General features: G+C 41.5%; 1 protein-coding gene across 1 annotated transcript in view; it reads left to right on the forward strand.

The window, feature by feature from the left end:
- Positions 1-3,018: 3,018 nt before the first annotated feature.
- slc16a10 (solute carrier family 16 member 10) overlaps positions 3,019-22,561 on the forward strand; it is a 127,995-nt gene continuing 108,452 nt past the window's right edge. Inside the window, exon 1 of the mRNA XM_060848711.1 lies at positions 3,019-3,626. Coding sequence (XP_060704694.1) covers positions 3,218-3,626 — 409 coding nt within the window. The 5' untranslated portion in view covers positions 3,019-3,217. The remainder of the gene's footprint in view (positions 3,627-22,561) is intronic.

Genomic DNA, 22,561 nt, shown 5'->3' on the forward strand with positions numbered 1-22,561 from the left:
GCAAGAAATGCTGTTTAACCAGTGGTAGCCATGTCCCATGAATAACTTTTAAAAGTTGCAGGTAAGTTTTTTGCATGTCCATCATTTGAACACAATCCACAGAGATACACAAGCATGAGAAAAATGCAGAGACTTTTGAAGGTTGTAGGGCTGAGAGAAACTACCAAATACAGAGGGTGATGATTATAGAATAAGAGAGATATAGAATCCCTACAGTGTGGAAACAGGCCCTCCACCCCAACAAGTACACACCAATCCTCTGAAGAGTAAGCCACGCAGATCCATTCCCCTACTGCTCTCACTTACCCTAGACTAACATACCTAACCTACATATCCCAAACACTATAGGCCAATTCACCTGACCTGCACATCTTTGGACCAGAGCACCTGGAGGAAACCCACACAGACACAGGGAAACTGTGCAAACTCCACACAGACAGTCACCTGAGGCAGGAATCAAACCTAGATCCCTGGCACTGTGCAGCAACAGTGTAAACCGCTCATGCCACCCTAGTGATTTGAATGACTCAAAACGAAACAGCAAACAGAGAGCGCTGAAAAGAGCAAAATATAAGGAAATGCTTAGATAAGAGAATTAGGACCAAACAGGAAAAAACATTGCAGGCAGGGGTTCTCACTTCACCAGCAGAGAGAATAGAAATGCAGAATGTTTATTTTTAAAATTGATAGACTAGACTACAGGGTACCATTGCAAAAAGTTACAGAAAGCTAACATGAAGATCTGATATATAGTTGGGGGGCAAACTGCAATATTAGCCTTTATGCAAGGGTGTTGGAATGTAAGGTGATAGAATTTTTGGCACAGTCAAATTGGGATTTAGTGAGACAGCAGCTGGAATACTATGTACAGTTTTGTTGACATACATAAGGAAGAGTTGACTTATCTTAGAATGGTGACAGTAAAAAGATTCACTGCATTGAATCCTGGGGGGCAAGGATTTTCCTCTGAGGAGATATTGAATAGTATGCACCTACATTCACTTGAGTTTGGAAAAGTAAAAGAAAAATGATTTCATTGTATAAAGTTATCAGAGGCTTTGACAAGACAGGGTGGAACTGGAAATCAGGGTCATTTGCTTAGGACAACAGTCAGCTGTTCTGGATTGAGCTGGGGAGAAACATCTTCACTCAGAGAGCTATGAGTATTGGACAAATTCTACCTCAGAGGGTTTTGAATGCTCACCTTTTGAGTATTTTATAGCTGAATTCAATAATTTTCAGACAGCGATGAAATCAAGGGAAATGGAAGGGAACTGGGAGGAGGACCTGAGGTAGAGAATCTGCTGTGATACTGAATGATGGACTGCTTAGCTGGGCTGAATTGCTTATTCCTGCTCCTATTTCTTATTATGTCAGTCCTATTGGCTTGTTAAAGCATTCCTCTATTCTGCCTCAAGTTATCATCCCATCATTCCCTCCTACCTTAAGGGTAATGAGTCACGCTGTGGGCACAGGAGAAGGAGCTTGGACATGCTTCTGACAGTTGTCCATAGTATCCGTTCTCCACCTGTACAACTAGAGAAATAATGTCAATGTACTATTTCATCGGATAGGAAGTGTGTGGCGGTGGGTGGGAGGAGACAATGGTCGGGTTGCTGAGTATGGCCAGTCCTGGGACCATTATTATCTCCAGTGGATTGTGTGGTGGTTGGTTGGAGGGACAGGGTGTATTGGGGAGGAAGGATGGTACTATTGATATAGGTTGAGCAATTTATTGCAGATGCTGGAATCTATACTGAAAACAACAAATGCTGGAGATCACAGCCGGCCAGACAGCATCCATGGAGAGAAAGTAAGCTAAAGTTTCGAGTCGAGATGACACAACTCCAATGAAGAACCAGCTAGACCTGAAATTCTATATTGCTCTCTCTCCATGCATGATCTCCAGGATTTGTTGTTTTTGGTACCATGGTGCTGAATGTGGAGTCAGAGACTTGAGATGGGTAAGGAGTGTGAAGTACAGCTACAGAGTGGATAGACAGATACCTTCCTCTAGTATAAAGTCAGAAGTCACATGACACCAGGTTATAGTCCAACATGTTTATTTGAAATCATAAGCTTTCGGAGTGTAGCCCCTTCAAGTGAGAGAAGTACATAGGCAGAGAATTTATAGACAGAGAGATCATGGGCGAAAATGTGTTGCTGGTTAAAGCACAGCAGGTTAGGCAGCATCTCAGGAATAGGGAATTCGACGTTTCGAGCAGAGATGCTGCCTAACCTGCTGTGCTTTAACCAGCAACACATTTTCAGCTGTGATCTCCAGCATCTGCAGGCCTCATTTTTTACTCAGAGAGATCATGGGCAAAAAGATCAAAAGATCATACAAATTGTGTGAGTGGAGTGTCGAATAATAGGTCTCTGCAAGTAATCAAAAGTGTCAGATGGCGTGAGTAAAGTGTCAACAGCTTAAAAACAAGTGAAAGGATGATCTATAATCCGATTAATGAGGCAGAGAGATAATTATAAAAAAAAGTGAGGTGGTGCTGAAGATAAACCAAATTACTGAAATAACATGATAGGTATTAGAGTCACATGCCACGGGTCTAACCAAAGTAATAAGTAATCCAAAGTTGTACAAACTGATTAAGGTAGCAAGATCATACAATTTATAAAGCTGATGGCATCAAAGCAGGACAGTGAGGAAGATTTTACAGATGCAGAAATGTGGTGTGATTGCAGATGGAGTGACATGAGCCCAAGATCACGGTTGAGGCTGCCTTCATGGGTGTAGAACTCGGCTATCAGTTCCTGTTGGTGCTTATCCTAAGATGGGAGGCTGAATGTCCTTGACCTCCTGTGGCCCAAAAGAGGGAATGGGCGTGGAGAAGCTTGCCGCGCCCCCTGATTGTGATGGGCAGGCAGAACAGCCAATAGGATCAAGGAGAGAGGAAAGGACGTGTCCAATTGGTGCTGGGCGATGGAGAGGCTACGCCCAGAAGTTGTAACCATTTAAGAATGAGTCCAAGGTAAACGTTGCCAGATACTGGCTGTAGTGTTACAATTTAATCAGAGGGAAGGAAGATAAGAGAGGGAACGGATTTATCTTACAGCGTGTGCTCGGAACTGGTACGAACACACAAAAGAAGGGAAGTTTGCCACGCAAAGCATTTATTAATTTTATTTTTTTCCAGCTTTGTTGTTAGGAAGGGTCGATAGCCGGATGGTCTTTGATCTGCAGACGGGACGGTAGTGAGAGATGACAGGAAGGGACCCGAACTCCGACCCTGTGGAGTCAGAGCAGCAGGAGTCGGTGGAGGGAGAGGGGGAACTGCGGGATAGCAGCAGCAATGTGAGCCCACTCAGCCGCCAGAAGGAGTCTCTCAACGGGGAGGCGAGTGTGGCTGACGAGGAGTGCAAGCTGCAGGCGGGCTCAGGGGATGGCGACCATTGCCCTGAGCAAGCCCCTGAACACCCAGGCAGTGCTCTCCCCCCACCCCCTGGGCCCTTCGTGCCCCCTGAGGGGGGCTGGGGCTGGGTGGTGATGTTCGCCTCCATGTGGTGTAACGGCTCGGTGTTTGGCATCCAGAACGCTTTCGGGCTCCTCTTCCTGTCCCTGCTGGAAAACTTCGGCGACCCGAACGACAAGCATCTGCGCTTTAAGACCGGTAAGCCCCAGGCTCTGAGCAGATGGCACTTTGGAGACTGAACTAAGCTAGGCCCCAGATCCCAAGCTGCAAGCTCTGCCACCTCCACCTTCACTTACCATTTAATAAAACAGCGGAAATGTTTCAATGTAAGGAAAATGTGCAATAATGCATTTATTTTTCTGTTTCCGTCCTTCCGTGTCCATTTGCCCCAACAGTTCCATTTTTAAATCCCATCTTTTGGACAAGTTCCCAGATGAGGGGGAGACGAGCAGTAAAACTTGTGTGTGACACGTACTGGTCCGACTTGTTTTGTGTCACTCTGAGTAATGATCCGGTACGTTCCTCTCCAAGTACAGGTATTGCTGATAGTTATATTCAAAAGTTTTTATTTTCTGTTCTGTTGTTAAACCAATGTCCCAGTTGCTTTGTCAGGCCAAAGATCACCAGGTACAGTGTTAACGACCAAAGCAGTTAAAACTGGCGTCCAAGCCACTATTATGCTGTAGTCAAAATCACAAAAACTGATTTACTGATCATCACATTGCTGTTTGTGGGAGCTTGCTGTGTCCAAATTGGGGTGCCTGTTTCCTGCACTACCACAGGGCTACACTTTGAAAATCCTTCATTGGTTATTAGGTGCTTTTTGACACTTGTGTTCTTGAATGTGTGCAGGAGCATCGAGTCCTTGTACGCAAGTCATTTTCATGCAGAACAGAAAGAATTGTAAATAAAGCATACAGTATTCTAGGTTTTGTAAACTGTGCCATAGAGTTTGTGTTATGATGAACTTATGTGAGACCTCAATTGGAGTATTGTGTACAGTTCTGGTGCAGCATTATAGGACAAATGTGAACACGTTGGAGAGTGCAGAAGAGATAACAAATCTTACTAAACAAGTATTTTGTATCAGTCTTCTTCTGGAGAAGGACATGGAAGATAGAGAACTTGGGGAGATAAATAGCGATATCTTGAAAAATGTTCAAAATACAGAGGAGGAGTTGCTGGATGTCTTAAAATGCATTAACGATAGCTAAATCCCCAGGACCTGATCAGGTGTACCTGAGAACTTTGTGGGAAGCTAGGAAAATGATTGCTGGGCCCCTTGCTAAGACATTTGCACTATCAATAGTCACAGGTGAGGTGCTGGAAGACTGGAGGTTGGCAAATGTGGTGCCACTGTTTAAGAAGGGTGGTAAGGACAAACCAGGGAAACTATAGACTGGTGTGCCTGTCATTGGTGGTAGGCAAGTTGTTGGAAGGAATCCTTTAGGGACAAGATTTATGTGTTTGGAAAGACAAGGACTGATTACAGATAGTCAACATGGCTTTGTGTGTGGGAAATCACATCTCACAAACTTGATTGAGTTTTTTTGAAGAAGTAATGAAGAGGACATGGTGGACGCAATCTATGTGGACCAGTAAGGCTTTCTACAAGGTGCCTCATGGTAGACTGGCTAGCAAGGTTAGATCACATGGAATACGTAGGGAACTAGCTATTTGAATGCACAACTGGCTCGAAATTTGATTGCTTTTCAAACTCTAGGCTAGTGACTGGTGGTATACCACAAAGATCGGTGCTGGATCCACTGCTTTTTGTCATTTTGTACAAATTAGTTGGATGTGAACATCGGAGGTATAGTTAATAAGTTTGCAGATGACACCAAAATTGGTGGTGTAGTGGACAGCGAAGAAGATTACCTCAGTACAACAGGATCTTGATCAGATGGGCTAATCGACCAAGGAGTGGCAGGTGGACCTTAGTTTAGATAAATATGAAGTACTGCATTTTGGCAAGGCAAATCAGGCAAAACTTGTACATTTAATAGTAAGGTCCTGGGGAGTGTTGCTGAACAAAGAGATCTTGGAGTGCAGGTTCATAACTCTTTGAAAGTGGAGTTGCAGGTAGATAGGATGGTGAAGGTGGCATTTGGTATGCTTTCCGTTGTAGCTCAGTGCATTGATTGTAGAAGTTGCGAGCACATGTTGCAGCTGTACAGGACATTGGTTAGGCCACTTTTGGAATACTGTGTGCAATTTGGTCTCCCTGCTATAGGAAAGATGTTGTGAACCCTTTCAGGTTTCAGAAAATATTTACAAGGATGTTGCCAGGGTTAAGGTTTTGAGCTATAGGGAGAGACTAAGTAGGCTGGGGCTATTTTTCCTAGAGCATCAGAGGCTGAGGGATGACCTTCTAGGAGTTCACAAAATCATGTGTGACATAGATAGACAAGGTCTTCTCCCTAGGGTAGGTGCGTCCAAAACTAGAAGGCATAGATTTAAGATGAGAAGGAAAAGATTTAGAAGGGTGTGCCAACTTTTTCACACAAAGGGTGATATGTATGTGTGGAATGAACTGCCAGAGGAAGTGGTGGAGGCTAGTGCAATTGCAATATTTAAAAGGCATCTGGATAGACATATGAATAGGAAGGGTTTACAGCAACATGTTGGCAAATAGGATTAGATTCATTTGGAATATCTAATCAGCATTGGCGAGTTGGATCGAAGGGTTGGCTTCCATGCTGTACAGCTCTAGGACTCTGTTTACAAGAACAGTTCAATGTTGAGACGTTTCAATTATGAGGAAAGATTAAGGAAGTCCGAACTGTTTGGTTTTTTTTCTGGGAAAGGAGATTTGATCGAATTTTTCAAAATCATGAGGGTTTGCACAGTGTGACTGGAGAGAAACTTTTCCTACTCTTCAACAGTAACAGGCAGAGGGCATAATTTTCGTGTCTTCAAAAGAAAGAAATGCAAGTGAGGAGAAACTTATTCACATTGCAAGGTGTTAGGGTTTAGAATGTATCACCTGGAAACTTGGAAGAAGCAGCTTCAATTGAGGTGTCAAAGAACCAATGTTTATTTCTTTAAATAATCATGCAAAGTGCAGGGTTATGTGGAACAGGCATAAGATTGTCACTAAGTTAAAATGCGCATAGACCACATTCAAACATGATCGTCAAAATGGCCTCACCCTGCATTAACAATTCTGTAGACCTACATTTTGAATCTCTTTTATTATTTTAACTATCCAGATTAAATCTCCTGTTAAACCTCTAAACTTGAGGGAATACTAACCATGATTTTGCAGTGCTTAACATGTTGGCATTATAGTGCTGTTTCTACTACTTTTGCACACATTCATATTGGAAGAATAATGTTTGCTTAAAATGCCTAGCAATGGCCTTTGTATATGGACATTCACCAATTAAAAATTCTACTTGAAGTCATTTTAACATAGTATCCTTGCACCAGTGTCCATTAACTCCACTTCAGCTGGAATACAGTCTGGAACTTGCATAGACTGTGTATGGTTTTGTTACTTTTTCAAATGTATTCATGTGATATGGGCATCACTGACTGAGCCAGCATTTATTGCAAACCTCCAACATCTCCACTGCTGACCATTTCATGTTTGAGAGAAAGTCATTGATGAAGCAGTTAAAATAGTTGGGCCTAGGACACTACCTTGAGGATCCTATGTGGGTATGTCGTGGAGCTGAGATAATTGACCTCCAACAACCAAGCCATTTTTCTTTGTATCACACTTGATTCCAAGCAGCAGAGAATTTTCCTGCTGATTCTTATTGACTGCATTTCTGCTCAGGCTCATTAATGTCACATTTGATCAAATGTGACCTTGGTGCCAAGGGCAGTCACTCTCACCTCACCTCGCCCACCTAGCTGGGCAAACTCTGAGCAGTGTTGATGTCAATGTTGATTCTTTATATAGAAAATTCTCTTAAGCTTGCAATATAGCTTGCCCACAATTGTTTGGAAGTGGTAATGGTGATGTTTGATGCCGACACAGCTCAAACCTGTAACTGCATTTGCATTTTTAAATCACATACTTGTCTTCACTTCTGTCAGATTCTTCTGTGCCAGCTCTTTAAAACATCTAACCAATTATCCACAGTACTCAGCTCCTCCCCAAACACAATTGCACATTTTGCAAAGTTATCCAACTCCCTTTTTAAAAAAAAATAAAGCTGTTTGCACCACCACTTCAGGGAATGTATTTAAAAATAGTCTCCTCGCTGCTGCTACTTCCAATTTATGTTCTCTATCATCTCTGCTATCAGTAGAACCAGTTTCTCTTTATTTATGTTATCAAAGCACTTTGTAATCTTGAACACTTCTTATTTGATCTTAACAGTGTCAATATTTTTTGTGTACATGATCTTTTTAAGAAGCTTTCCCAAAAATTTGGATAAGGCTCCAGCTTGCAACTGAACATCATAATTTAGCTCTGTAAACTAAGCCATGTTTGCAAATAACAGTTATAGTCTGGCAAGGCTGACCATAAGATTTGTTCTGGTGTTTTAAAAATGATCTGCACTTTGATCTAACTAGTCCTGTGAATCTATAATTGGACATACACAAGACAGTATCTTTAGAAATAAAAATGCAATCCTTGCACTTTTGATTTGTAACTTCTAGCCATTGGTGCTGTCCTCTGGGTACTTTGACTCATTAGGTTGCCAGTTTGTAAAGAAAGTCACTCCTGTGGGCTCTGTAGTGCACTTTAAGAATGCAGGTAACTTTAGCAGGAGGTTGCCAGACTGAAATAAACCTCAGAGTCAGGTCACGCACACACTTTCATCTTCTGCTGTGGTCTGATTTTCAACAAAAGCACAGGGGTGCAGAAAAGTTGGATTCTGTCTTTTCTGAACTAAGATGAAATGGGTGGAGTTCCCAAATCGTTTGTCGTGAGGTTTTCACTTTTCAGGCAAAGTTAAGGCCAGATCTGTCTCCTTTCCCTCTGCAGCATTTGTGGTATGGATCAAGATATAAACAATGGCTTTTCAGGTATTGAGGTGTCATCACATACACAACCCTGCTGCATCACCTGTAATGTAAACTGATTGCCACAAATATACTTGTCTTGCTCAGCTGGTGTTTTGGCTTTTGTTTAACAGGGGGATCGAGTTTAAGAGCTGCAAGGTTTTGCTACAGCTCTACAAGTCAGTCGTGAGATCATACTTGAAATATTGTGTCCAGTTCTGGTTGCCCTACTATAAGAAAGATACAAAGGCTTTGGAGAGGGTGCAAAGAAGATTTACCAGGATGCTGCCTGGACTGTAGGGCTTGCCTTATGAAGAAAGGTTGAATAAGCTCGGACTTTCCTCTCTGGGTAGAAGGAGGAAGAGAGGAGACCTGATCGAGGTATACAAGATAATGAGAGGATTCGATAGAGTCAATAGCTAGAGAATTTTCCCCAGGGCAGGACTGACTGGTATGAGAGGTCATAGTTTTAAGATAATTGGAGAAAGGTATAAAGGAGACATCAGAGGTAGGTTCTTTATGCAGAGAGTTGTGAATGCATCGAATGTGTTGCCAGCTGTGGTGGTGGAAGCAGAGTCATTAGGGACATTTAAGCGACTGCTGGACATGCACGTGGATAGCGGTGAGTCGAGGGGTGTGTAGGTTAAGTTATTACATTTTACACCTCGGCACAACCTCGTGGGCCAAAGGGCCTGTTCTGTGCTGTACACTTCTATGTTATACAAGAAAATAATTTTCTTTGAGGTGGTGGTGGTTCACTCATATTTTGTTTTTGTTATTAGGCCAAAATGTTGTGGTCTGCTGTTATGGACTAGGCCAGACCACTCAAAACATTCTTAAGCAGGCAGCCCAGACCATAACTTTGCAATTTGTACAGAGAAAATTACCTAGATTAAGGTAGAGGTTTCAAAGACAAAACATTTATTCACAAAATTACACAATAAAACACAGAATAAAGAACTCCTACAAAACCCAGTCTATCCAAATTAGACCTAGAATGCTGTTCTGAATATACACAACAGTCCCAATAAGTAAACTTCCTTTAAAACACAGTACAAAAAAGAATCAGATGCTTACAGATTTAAATTAGAAGGGCAGAAAAGAGTTTCCACACAGTTCACTATTGAACACCCAACCAGTTCTGGACTGAACTAAACTGCCCAGCTGGAGAGCTGACCATTCCTTTCATTTACAGGTCACTTCTAACACATGACCACTTTGGCCTGAAGTCTCATCTGTTGATATGTAAACAAAAGGCCTCTCAAAATCCTTTTCATCTCTGTACCAAACCAATCTGATTGGAGCCCGGCCTGGTTTATTTTCCTTCTGAAAAAAAATCAAGGACAGAGTATCCTTGAGCCAAGAAACAGCTTTTAGAAAAAAAAGGACTACCTTTGTGACAGTACCAAATTATTAGCTGGAATTGACATTGTGGATAATTTTACTTTTCTCTTTAGCTTTATTCCAAGTGTGGTCTAACTAATGCCTGGTATAGTTCTGGCCAAACGTCCTTATATTTATGCTCCATTCCATTTGAAATAAAAGCCAACATACCATTTATCTTCACTATTACACACCGAACTCGAATGCTAGCTTTAGGACTCCAAATGCATCTGTGCTGCAGTTTTCTACAGTGTTTTTCCCAAACTAAATAATAATCAAGCCCTCTTTGTTTGCTAAAGTGCATAACCTGACGTTTTCTCACATTTATGTTTTATCCGTTAAGTTTTTGCCTGTCGATGTTTCCTCCTGTAGATGCCCTGTCTCATCCTTACTCTTTGCTTTCTCACTTATTTTTGTCATCTACAACTTTGGTAATAGTACATTCACTTCTGTGTTCCACCTCATTAATTTAAATTATAAATGCTTGTGTCCCCAGCACTAATCCCTGTGGCACTTCACTGTTTACACATTGCCATTCTAAAAATACTTCCTTTATTTACAGCAACACATTTTCAGCTGTGATCTCCAGCATCTGCAGACCTCACTTTTTACTCTTTCTGTATTAGTTAGGTAAACCTCTATCCATGCTTATGTATAACCCCCCCCCAATATTGAGGGCTCTGATCCTGTTGAGTAGCCTTGCGTGCAGTACCTTATTGAAATATCTTGCATCTACTAATTCCTATAATACACACACGCTTCACAAAGGCATGTCAAATATGGGAAATACCAGATACTAGTGGGCGACACGGTGGCACAGTGGTTAGCACTGCTGCCTCACATCGCCAGGGACCCGGGTTCAATTCCCGACTCAGGTGACTGACTGCGTGGGTTTCTTCCCACAGTCCAAAGATGAACAGGTCAGGTGAATTGGCCATGCTGAATTGCCCATCGTGTTGGGTAAAGGGGTAAATGTAGGGGAATGGGTGGGTTGCGCTTCGGCAGGTCGGTGTGGATTTGTTGGGCCAAAGGGCCTGTTTCCACACTGTAAGTAATCTAATCTAATCTAATATCTATTGTACACTTTTGTATGAATTCTAAATGATCAGGTCACACCATTATAATGATCAGGAGTATAACCCAATGGAAACTAAGAAAATCACAGATGCTGTAAATCAGAAACCAAAACATAAATTGCTGGAAAAGCTCGACGGAAAGACTTCTGATGAAGGATCTCATGATCCGAAACATTGTGTTGTAACCAAGTGGTCCTGATGTTCTGTGTGTGGCATTATGTTGAAGTGGAGTTTCTCCAGTTTTGTGTTACAGCATGATACTCTGCAATCAGCAATGCAAAATTCAGTTATATTTCTGCTATGTTATTTATTATTCATAAGTATGTATGTGTCTGTGTTTATTTGCCAGCATCCGAGGGACTCCAGCCATTTAGCTATAGTATTACATTAGAGTTCAATCCTAAAATGAAATGATGATCTGAATGTATTCTAAGTTGATGGTAGAGGAATCTAATATCTGGTAGTTTCTATAATTCTCTAGGCTGGTGCCATTACAAAACATTTTATATATTCTTGAGGTTATGATGGGAGATATATTTTATACGCAGTGTATAATGTCTTGCATTTTTGGGTTTGAATTTCAAAGTAGTGTCTAATAGATGTGGCTCAGTTCTGCAGGGGATTTTCTTTTCAAAGATCCAAGTCAAATTTGGAAAATTGAGTTAAATGCATCAATTCTAAGAAAGTGACTGCAGTTGACTGGGAGAAACCCTGTAGTTCTTGTGTTTATAATGTTTTAATTTATGACAGGCAGAGTTAACATATTGGTGCATTTAGTTGAATGTTGACTTGAGAACAGAAGTTTGAGAGCCGAAGTTCAGAAGAGCTCAAAGTTCAGTTCAGAAGAGAACAGATTTTCTTTTAGCAAGAGGACAGAGTTTTATTTTTCAGTTCAGTGGAGCTAGCCACTGTGGCAGAAGTGATTGCTAGTCTGGGGAGTTTCCAAATCAGAAGAGTTTGGATATCTTCAAGTTTTTAGAACTTAAAAAAAAGTCTGTGCCATCAGAATTGAGGTTCATACTGGGAGACTTGGGAAGGAATCTTAATAACTGGTCTCCATTGTCCAAAGAAAAGAATAGAAAGCATGAGTGTAAGATTTAGAAAGGAATTATATTTCTCAAGATTAGGTCTCTCTAAAAATAATATTGGGAAATTAGCTTAAACTCTTATTTGATGTTTTTTACGATCTTTCTAACTGTTTTCTACATATATATCTTTGTTTACTTATTTTCTGTAATAAGCTTGTGTTCTATTATTAAAGAATATCTGTAACCTTATGTGAATAAGTATGTGACTCCCCGTCATGTGAACCAGCTGCAACTATTAAACATATCCTCTCAAAGGGGAGGCAGTAGTGTAACGATAATGACACTGGACTAGTAATCCACAATTCCAGGCTAGCATTCTGAGGATGTTTCAAAACCACCGTGGCAGATGGTGAAACTTGAATTTATTTTTAAAAACTCTAGAAATAAAACAAACTAGTTTAATGGTGACAATGTAGTCATTGTCAATGGTTGTAAAAACCTATCTAGTAATCATTCTAGAATCTGAATTGTCCAATATTGTCATCTGATGTGATCAGAACAACTTAGGCAATTTTTTATAATGGACACAATACTTTGTTTTAGAGGTCTCATTTTGAAATCATGCAACCCATTTACTCCATACTTTTAAAATATCTTTTAGCCCCCTAGTTTAGTCAAGGGACTGACCTGTAGCAAGTATCTTTTGTGCCACATAAATGTGAAGCAATGACCATTTCCAACATGAGGAAATCTAACTATCATCCCTTGACATTCAGTGGCATTACTGAATCCCCACCAAAACGTCCTGAGGGTTACTTCAACCAGCATACAAATACAGTGGTTAGAAGAGCAGGTCCGAGATTAGGAATCTTGCAGTGAGCCACCTGACTTCCTGAAGCCTGTCCACCATCTAGGCACAAGTCAGAAGTGTGCTGGAATACTCCCCAATTCCCTGGATGGATGCAGTTCCAATGACACTCCAGAAGGTTGATATCATTTAGGACGAAGCAGCCCACCTGACTGCACCACATCTGCAACCATTCACTTCCTCCACCACTGATGCTCACTAGCAAGAGTGGGTATCATCTACACAATATATCAAGGCTCCTTACACAGCACTTTCCAAACCCATGGAAGCTTCCATCTAGAAGGATAAGGACAGCAGATATATAGAAACACTACCACCTGCAAGTTCCCTTTTCAAGCCACAGTGAATCCTGACTAGGAAATATATTGATGTTCCTCGAGTGTCATTGGATCAAATCTTGTAACTCCCCCCTAAATTGCATTGTGGGTCTAACTATAGTTCATGGACTGTAGTGCTTGAAGAAGGCAGCTCACCACATAAGCAAGAGTAACTAGAGGCAGGAACCATCTCTCTGGTGCATAAAAAAAAAGAGTATTCCAGCTGTTTGTACTTCTTACCTGGACCTGTCAGAAATGCACAAGATAGTTAGCTCCTTCATGGATTCTCCTTCTTCTTCACTTTGGGCATTCCCATCAGCTGATATTACCTTTTCTTCATGGAGGATTTGGGGATGTCCTAAAAGCATTTCCTTTGCCCTCCTGGGAACCACTTGCCATGACTAAGCTCGGAGTAGAGAGCTTGTTTTGGAAATCATGGCAGGATTAGTATAGTTAAGTGTCTGTTATTGACTGGCTTGGATGCAGTGGGTGGAAGGGCATTTTTTGTTTTGCTGCAGGTCTCAATGCCTGTGGGCGATGTGGTCTATACCTTGCAGATGATTGGTTGTAACTAGTGCCTCTGTTGATCTGAGAGAAGACACTGACATTGGCACATCTATCCTGCCAGTGGATTCATAAGACTTTGCAGATACATCAATGATTGAGAGAGATTCCCTACAGTATGGAAACAGTCCCTTCGGCCCAACAAATCGATACCGACCCTCTGAGGAGTAACCCACCCAGACCCATTCCCCTACTCTATATTTGTTTACCCCTGACTCGCATATCTAACACCATGGGTAATTTAACATGGCCAATTCATCTGACCTGCACATCTTTGGATTGTGGTAGGAAACTGGAGCACCCAGAGGAAACCCATGCAGACACAGGGAGAATGTACAAACTCCACGCAGACAGTCGCACGAGTCAGGAATCGAACCCAGGTCCCTGGTGCTGTGAGAGAGCAGTGCTAACCACTGTAGGGTCTTTGTGGTATCTATTGCACATTGACTCATTTAGGCAGGTAATACTTGAAGTTCATGAGCTTGGTATCAGGATTGAGGTCTTTGTCATCATTCACTGTTTCTCCGATTATCCAAGGCTGCACTGGCACACTGAAGGTGCTCTTTCTTTCTTGGCTGCTTCAATTAGCCTTTAGCCTCACATGGCAGCCTGAGGTATCCATAACTGCAGTACAGATGTTTCAATAGGTGCTAAAGGCATTACAGCACAGCCAGTCATTAGACGCCAGAAACTGGGCCAAAAAATGCCCAGATGTTAACTGTCTGCCTTGAAGGGCAAATCAGATGATAGCTACTATGTAGAGAATGAGACTCTTTAAAGTAACATTATTTGGGGATCCTTTACTGTCTGTTAGTTCCATGTGTTGCTGAATGAGTTTATTGCAGGGTGAGTCAGGTGACTTAAAGCTCATTTCTTTAGAGCTTGCGAACAAGCTTTGGAATATTTTCCAATATTTCTGGTGAATATCTTGCACTTTGAATAACAGATGCAGTTGAGCAGGGACCATGTATTCAGCCTAACATCTGGAATTCTATTCAAATTTTCTTCTCTGAATTGTACTTGGGTGGGTGGGGTGGGGGGGAAGCACAAGAGAACATCTAGTATTACTGAAGTAATACACACATCTGAATGTTTTATTATCCAAGCAGAGAAATATTGGGCTGGATTTTATGCTGGTGAGTTTAAAGGTGTTGGGTGGTAAAATTCCACTCCCTACCAGGGATGACGGTGGCAATAACAAAAACTCTGGAAATGAGTGGCTAATGACACAAAGGTAATAGTCTTTTTTTTCTGAGGAGAACCATGTGATTTTTATGGTCAATGTAAATACTTCTAGGTCACTTCAAGTGTGTGAAAAATTTGTCTTCCTTTTTCTTGCTTTATATTGCCACAATAACTGACTGGACCAAAGTGACCTTAAACATTTCAGCATTAAGTGGAATTACATAATGTAATACAGGGTGAAATCCATACTCGTCACACAACATGACTTTGAAAACATTAGCAATTGTTCAGTGTCCATATTACAAGCACTGTTCTAACTGCCCGCTTTTCCTTTTAGCAGAAATGAGCTATAAAGGAGGTAAGTGAAATCCATGAAATCATTCAAGAACAATTTACATCTATGACATTAATATGCAAAATATGATTAACAGAAATATACCTTTTTTATTCATTTTTTTATGTGACTTGTGATCAGCTGAAACCATGACACATTATTAATTTAAATACCAAACTGAGATATCTTTACTATTTCAGGAAGTTGAGAAATGACACCATTCAGATCTTTAAAATGATTCTGAAGGGCACTGATGTAGATATCAAAAATTGCAATCTCGGAATATGACTACAAAATTAGCAACCAGTTCACTCCGAGCTTTTCGTACAGTGTGTATTAACCTTTTTCGATAAACTGAATGGACGGATTGTCTTATTTCTCCTAGTTGACCACTGTAATCAAGTACATTGTGAAACAAGCTGCTGTGAATGTAGACGTTTGGCTTGTACAATGCAGGTGGGCATAGTTAACTTTTAAAACATTGGATTCATGATTGAATACACTTGCAGCTGGAAATAAATTTTAGAATAAACATTAAAATCAACTGTCACATTGCTTTGATGTGCTTTCCATGCCATACTGACAACAGAACAGATTATCAATTTAAATATCCTTTTAAATGCGCCACAACTATTGGCATTGTGGTAATGCTGATTAAGAAATCAGTTCTGCTGTTGAGGAATTAAATCATTTGCAGGGCAGGCTTAATTCAAGATTACCCAACAGTAACTTGGAGCAAACTGGATGAACAGGAATAATGCTGAGGGCAAACCACAACAGTTTTATACTGCCAGTTATGAGAAAAATCTTGCAGCTGATTTGCAGGATCTGCTCAACAGCAATATTAGAGGTTGTGAGAATTATATGACTACTATTTTCAGTAGGTAACAGATTCAGGCCCAGACCCCTGACCCCCTCAATAGTAGGAGCTTTTGTACTTTTTTGTGTGTTGCAAACCTCACGTCATCCAGTTTCTGTCGTTGTGAAAAGGCATAAGGTCAGCCCAAAGCCCCATCTGCATAGACACAGGTCCTGGCTGGTCACGGAGAGACAGCGACTCACGGTTGAAGGTTCACCTTGAAGCAAAATGTACTTCTGTTCAACGAAGTTAAATTGACATCTTTGTAAAGTAACAACTTTTGTTTAAAATGCCTTAAACAGAGCAGATAACTTGCGTCTGTCATCATCACTGCATTCCAAAAACCACTAACATACATAACTTGCACAAGTTTACAGGAAAAAGGCAGAAGATTGTCAATGAATTAAAATGCTCAGAGCCAGTGTGAATAGAATGGCTCAAAGTTGCAGCCTTCAGCACTGTAACAATTCTGTGAATTGTTATCCAGCTGTAAGTATTCTCCACAATTGCAATTTAGATTAGTAGCTGTTCGTGTGCATTGAGCTTGGCCTGATGCTGCTTAAAGGCACATTTTTATCAAAGCTTTTTATTTTGCTCGTCTTGGGAATTTTTGCATGAAATATCAATGTGAAAGGGACAAAAGATTTGTTTGATGTAAGAGTGCTAATTTCATTGGCAAATGGACTGTAATTGGTGGAAACGTTGCTATTGAGAATGCAACAGTTTATGATGACTGGTGGTTAATGTTGGTCTCTGTGTGTCTCTCTGTGCAGTAACACTGTGGCCTACACTCTGTTCTACTACCCTGATGCACTTTTTCAATTTGATTTATTACTGTCACGTGTACCTAAGTACAGTAAAAAAACTTTGATTTGTGTGCAGTACTGACACGATCTACAAAGATCATAGGGTGATTGAATAGGTGAGAAATAAAGTTACAGCTGCAAAGGAGGTGCACAAAAGCAAGATCGAAATTTAGGTTTGAAATTTGATCGGTCCATTCAGCTGTCTAATAACAGTGGGGAAGAAACTGTTCTCGAACCTGTTGGTACATGTTTAATCTCTCCTGTATTTTCTGCCTGATTGAAGAGGTTGGAAGAGATTATAACTGGAATGGATGGATGAATGGATAGGATCTTTGTTTGCTGCCTTTCTGTAGCCATGAGAAGTGTAGGTGGAGTCAGTGGATGGGAGATTGGCTTTTGTCATGGTCTGGGCAGTGTTTACAACTTTCCACAGTTTCTTTATGGTCCTGGGCAGAGCAGTTGCTATGCCAAGGCCTGATGCAAGAGATAGAATGCTTTCTATAGTGCATCTGTAAACCTTGCCTGTGAAGTATGCAGGACATTAATAAATCAAATCAAACTGGCAAACTAGATTGTTGAAGGCAAAAATAGGTACTGACTGTCTGTCTGTTTTCTGGTTGAGTTGAAACAGATGCAGTGTATGTACATGTTTCTGGCTGCAGCGTGCGCATGCATGCGTCCGTCCGTCCGTCCTCCCTCCCTCTCTCATGTGCCCCACACTGTGCGCCAAGGCAATACAGGGAGCCCACACTACATGAAAGTATAGCATTCCTAGGAAACCTTTTGCAAGCCGAAAATGGTGTAAAGCTAAGGTGCGTGATTTATGTAGGGGGAAAAAGTCTTGTCTTGTCATTTTTTTTTGTAAAAGCGAAAATCCTCTTCGGATTCCCAAAACTGTTACTAACGTACCTCTTCTGTAAAAGCGAAATTGCGTAAAGCGAATGTTCGAAAGCACGCTGAGGATCATGTAGCAAATGCTGTCCATGTACAGACTAACATCTTGGGTACACACGGTACTTTGTTGCAGATCGCTGCATCATAGAACCCTGATAGTGAAGAAAAAGGCCATTTGGCCCATTGAGTGTACTCCAACTCTCTGAAAAGCATCTCACCCAGATCCACCCCTCTACCCTATCCCTGTAACCCTGCATATCCCATGGCCAATTCCCCTCGTCTGCACATCTTTGACTGTGGGAGGAAACCCACACAAGCACAGGCAGAATGTGCAACTATCCGTGTGCAGTTGCCTGAGGAATTCAACCCAGGTCCCTGGTGCTGTGAGGCAGTCATGCTAACCACTGAACCACCAGGCCAACGGGATGAATATTTTCTACATACCTCTGGAGCAGATGGGACTTAAAAGTGGGCCTCCTGGCTCAGAGATAGGGGCTCTGCCATTAACAATAAGAGCCCACAGCCATGGGCTATGTTGTTTTGATGTGATCTGTCAGTGTTTTGGGGCGCACAGTCTACGTAACCTAACAGTACACTGGCATTGGAATTCATTCACTACATTATTTGTGTGTGATGGGGAGAGCATCTATTTGACTTGGTAGCGATATCCTGTTGGTGGCAAATGCCCCTCAGTATATTGCTACTGTGTGGCAGGATTGTGAATCATCTGTTGCTCAAATCTTTTGAGGTAGATTACCCTGGAACAGTAAGGAAAGGCACCAAACACAAGGTCCTTAGCCTGCTCATGAATTGCACGACGTGTTATTTTTCTAAATCGGCAATCAGTAACTGTAGTAAAAGGAAGGGAACGTATAGTTAAAAAGGAAGCTCATTCATCTCTGCATCGTGAAAGCAATTTTGCTCAGAGTTTTAAAGAATGAGTCTGACAAATTTAATTGTGGAATATATTGAAACATTGTAAGAAGGCAAAATTATTTATTCAAAGAAATACGATGATGCTGTTTTGTAGATAATTAATTAGCTACATAAGCTATTTTTAAGGAAGTGTTTTTATCCAGTATATTTTCTAAACTGGAAAACTGTATAAAACAAAACTTTATATCAGGAAAATGGATTCGTGCTTAGCTAGAGTCGATTCAAGTAAGTACTGGAAAGTGCTACCCTTATAAATGCTATCAGAAGCTATTCAGGGTCAGCCAGTCAGAATAACTACTGTTACTTGATACAACGACAAAGAATTACGTTCAACAAGCATTTTAAATTGTAAAGACATGAGGCTTAAAATACAGAAAAACACTGTACAGATTTTAACTCCATTCAATTAGTATCATGTCGCTCCACATTCGTTCGTTGTAAAAACAGTGAATATCCAGATGATTAACACGGATCTGAATGGGAAGCCGCAGTAGCAAGTCTGGTTTGGTCAGCATTCTTTCTTTTTGTTCACTCAAGAGGATGAATGAATTATATCGGAACTAAACAGCGTGTAATTGGGCGGCTGTTAAACTCTCTAAGAATAAACATATCAGCCTCTCCAGCAGATGTCTGATCTCTTGTATGCTCAACAGTTTGAAGACTTTCTATGTTAAGTTTTTATATAAATCAAAGTAAACAGCTTTGTGGACACGAGTGAGCATTGAATGCTCCAGCATCCAGTGTTGCCTTAAATAATTCTTCTTGAGAGCACAGTTTAATCCAGTCTTTTTTTTTAATGTTCTTTTGTGGGATGAGGTTGTTGCTGGCCATTTATTGTCCAGCTTTGTTATTCTTGAGAATCTTATCAACATGTATGTATTAGCTCAGTTTATCCTCACTGTTGTCTCATTGTTGAGCTCTTGTGTGTGTGACTGAGGTGACACCTCCGATATTACATTTACTTGAGCTTGATTCATTTTTGTTAAGCTGCTGTTACATATGAGGTTACAGAACCACAGTTCTCTTTGAACTGGATTGAGTGGTGAATGAGAATCAAATTATACTGGGATTATAATTACTTTTGTCCTGTGAACTGTAATCGACCTTTCCAATTAGCCAAGTCAGTGAAAACCAGTCAGAAATTATTTATTGCAGAGCTCAGTAGTTCCAAGCCATGTTTTGGCTGTAGTTTCTTACCTCACAGCCTCCTGATGTCAATGTGTTGTGACATTGGGTTAGTCACTTGGCTACAAGACCTACTTGAGAAAATCACACCACTTTTTTCTTCTGCCAGGCTTTGTAGTAATTTCAATGTAAAATTTTATAAGCCATTTTGTATTGATGGCTTGGAATGATGAGCCTGACACTGATCCAGGATTGGTGTAGAATGGTTACCACTGTGTTTTCAAGCTGTTATAATATCTGGCTGCAAATTGCACTCCAGTGAGTGGTTTGTTTTGGGGGAATTTGTTGTTCATTTAAAACTGATCAGTTGTTCTGTATGTTCTGAATGGGGAGTTGTGGTGCAGCAAGCTGGCTCTGAGGCAGCCCAGTGGTAGGTGGCTTGGATGTGACGCTGGCCTAAGGTAGGCCCTGGGACAGAGCCAGGATAGAGAAATGATGATAAAGTTGTAAAGTCACTCTCCTAATAATTCCCAGGGCCTGACTACTGCCCTGGGAGCTGGGTTTAAAGTTCCACCATGGCCAATGGTGAAATTTGAATGCATTAATCTAGAATTATAAAGCTAGTCTCATTAATAATGACTAGAAACTATAATTGTTGTAAAAACCCATCTCTGGTTCTCTCATGCCCTTTTTTTTAGGGAAGGGAATGTGCTGTCTTTACTTCGTCTGGCCTACAGGTTGTTTTTTAATCATTCCTGGATGTGTCTCTCGCAGGACAGCAAATGTTGCCCATCCCAAATTGCCCAGAGATTTGAGAGTCTACTATGTTACTGTGTGTCTTGAATCGCATGTTAGCCAAACCAGTTAACGATGGCAGATTTCCTTCTCTAAAGGGCGTAAGTGCAAAGATGTGTAAGTTAGGTGGGTTGGCCACGCTAAATTGCCTACAGTGTCCAGGGATGTGAAGACTGTTGGATTTACCATGGAAAATACAGGGATAGGGTAGGAAGTGGGTCTGGCTGGGATGCTCTTCAGAGGTGCAGTGTGGACCTGATGGACTGATTTGGCCTGATTCCACCCTGAAGGTATTCAAAGTGGACCAGATGGGTTTTATAACCACTGACAACGGTTTCATGATAATCATTAGATTCTTAATTCCAGATTTTAATTGAATTCAAATTCCACCAGCTGCTGTGGCAGGATTCAAATCTGGGTCCCCAGAACATTAGCTGGGTCTCTGGGTTAACAGCCTAGTAACAATACTGTTAGGCCATCAATCCAGATCCACAGCAACGTGCTCTTTGAAATAGCCTGGCAAACTACTCCCTCCTCGGGTACTTAAGGATGGGTAACAAAGGTTGGCCTTGTCAATGACATCTACACCCCATGAAAGAAAAAAATGAAAAAAATAGATGTGACTGTTGGTGGTAGGATTGATGTGGGCACACATGTGGGTGTTACAGGGGTTACCAACAATAATCCAGGGCTGCACCAATTTGTCGTTTTTTTTATGGATTCAGCCACCTGATACACCTGCCTTCACAGAATGCGTGGCAAAAAATATCTTTTAAACATAGAACAATACAGCATAGAACAGACCCTTCGGCTCACGATGTTGTGCCAAACATTTGTCCTAGTTTAAGCACCTATCCACGTAGCTATCCAATTGCCGCTTAAAGGTCACCAATGATTCTGACTCTGCCACTCCCACAAGCAGGGCATTCCATGCCTCACCGCTCTCTGGGTAAAGAACCTACCCCTGACATCCCCCCCCATACCTTCCACTCTTCACCTTAAATTTATGTCCCCTTGTAACATTCTGTTATACCCGGGGGAAAAAGTCTCTGACTGTCTACTCTATCTATTCCCCTGATCATCTTAAAAACCTCAATCAAGTCACTCCTCATCCTTTGCCGTTCCAACGAGAAAAGGCCTAGCACTCTCAACCTATCCTCGTATGACCTATTCTCCATTCCAGGCAACATCCTGGTAAGTCTCCTCTGCACCCTCTCCAAAGCTTCCACATCTTTCCTAAAGTAAGGCGACCAGAACTGCACACAGTACTCCAAATGTGGCCTTACCAAGGTCCTGTACAGCTGCAACATCACCTCACCACGACTCTTGAATTCAATCCCTCTGCTAATGAATGCTAATACACCATAGGCCTTCTGACAAGCTCTATCCACCTGAGTGGAAACTTTCAAAGATCTATGAACATAGACCCCAAGATCCCTCTGCTCCTCCACCTTACTAAGAACCTTACCGTTAACCCTGTATTCCGCATTCTTTGTCCTTCCAAAATGGACAACCTCACACTTGACAGGGTTGAACTCCATCTGCCCCTCCTCAGCCCAGCTCTGCATCATATTGAAGTTCCTTTGCAGCCGACAACAGCCTTCCTCACTATCCACAACTCCACCAATCTTCGTATCGTCTGCAAATTTACTGACCCGCCCTTCGACTCCCTCTTAATAAAAATTACAAACAGCAGAGGACCCAAAACTGATCCCTGCAGAACTCCATTAGTAACTGGGCTCCAGGCTGAATATTTACCATCTACCACCACTCTCTGACTTCGTCCAGTTAGCCAGTTCTCTATCCAACTGGCCAAATTTCCCACTATCCCATGCTTCCTGACTTTCCACATAAGCCTACCATGGGGAACCTTATCAAATGCCTTACTAAAATCCATGTACACTACATCCACTGCTCTTCTCTTATCCACATGCTTGGTCACCACCTCAAAGAATTCAATAAGACTTGTAAGGCAATACCTACCCCTCACAAATCCGTGCT

Source organism: Hemiscyllium ocellatum, chromosome 3, assembly GCF_020745735.1.
Source record: "Hemiscyllium ocellatum isolate sHemOce1 chromosome 3, sHemOce1.pat.X.cur, whole genome shotgun sequence".
Lineage (NCBI taxonomy): Eukaryota > Metazoa > Chordata > Chondrichthyes > Orectolobiformes > Hemiscylliidae > Hemiscyllium > Hemiscyllium ocellatum.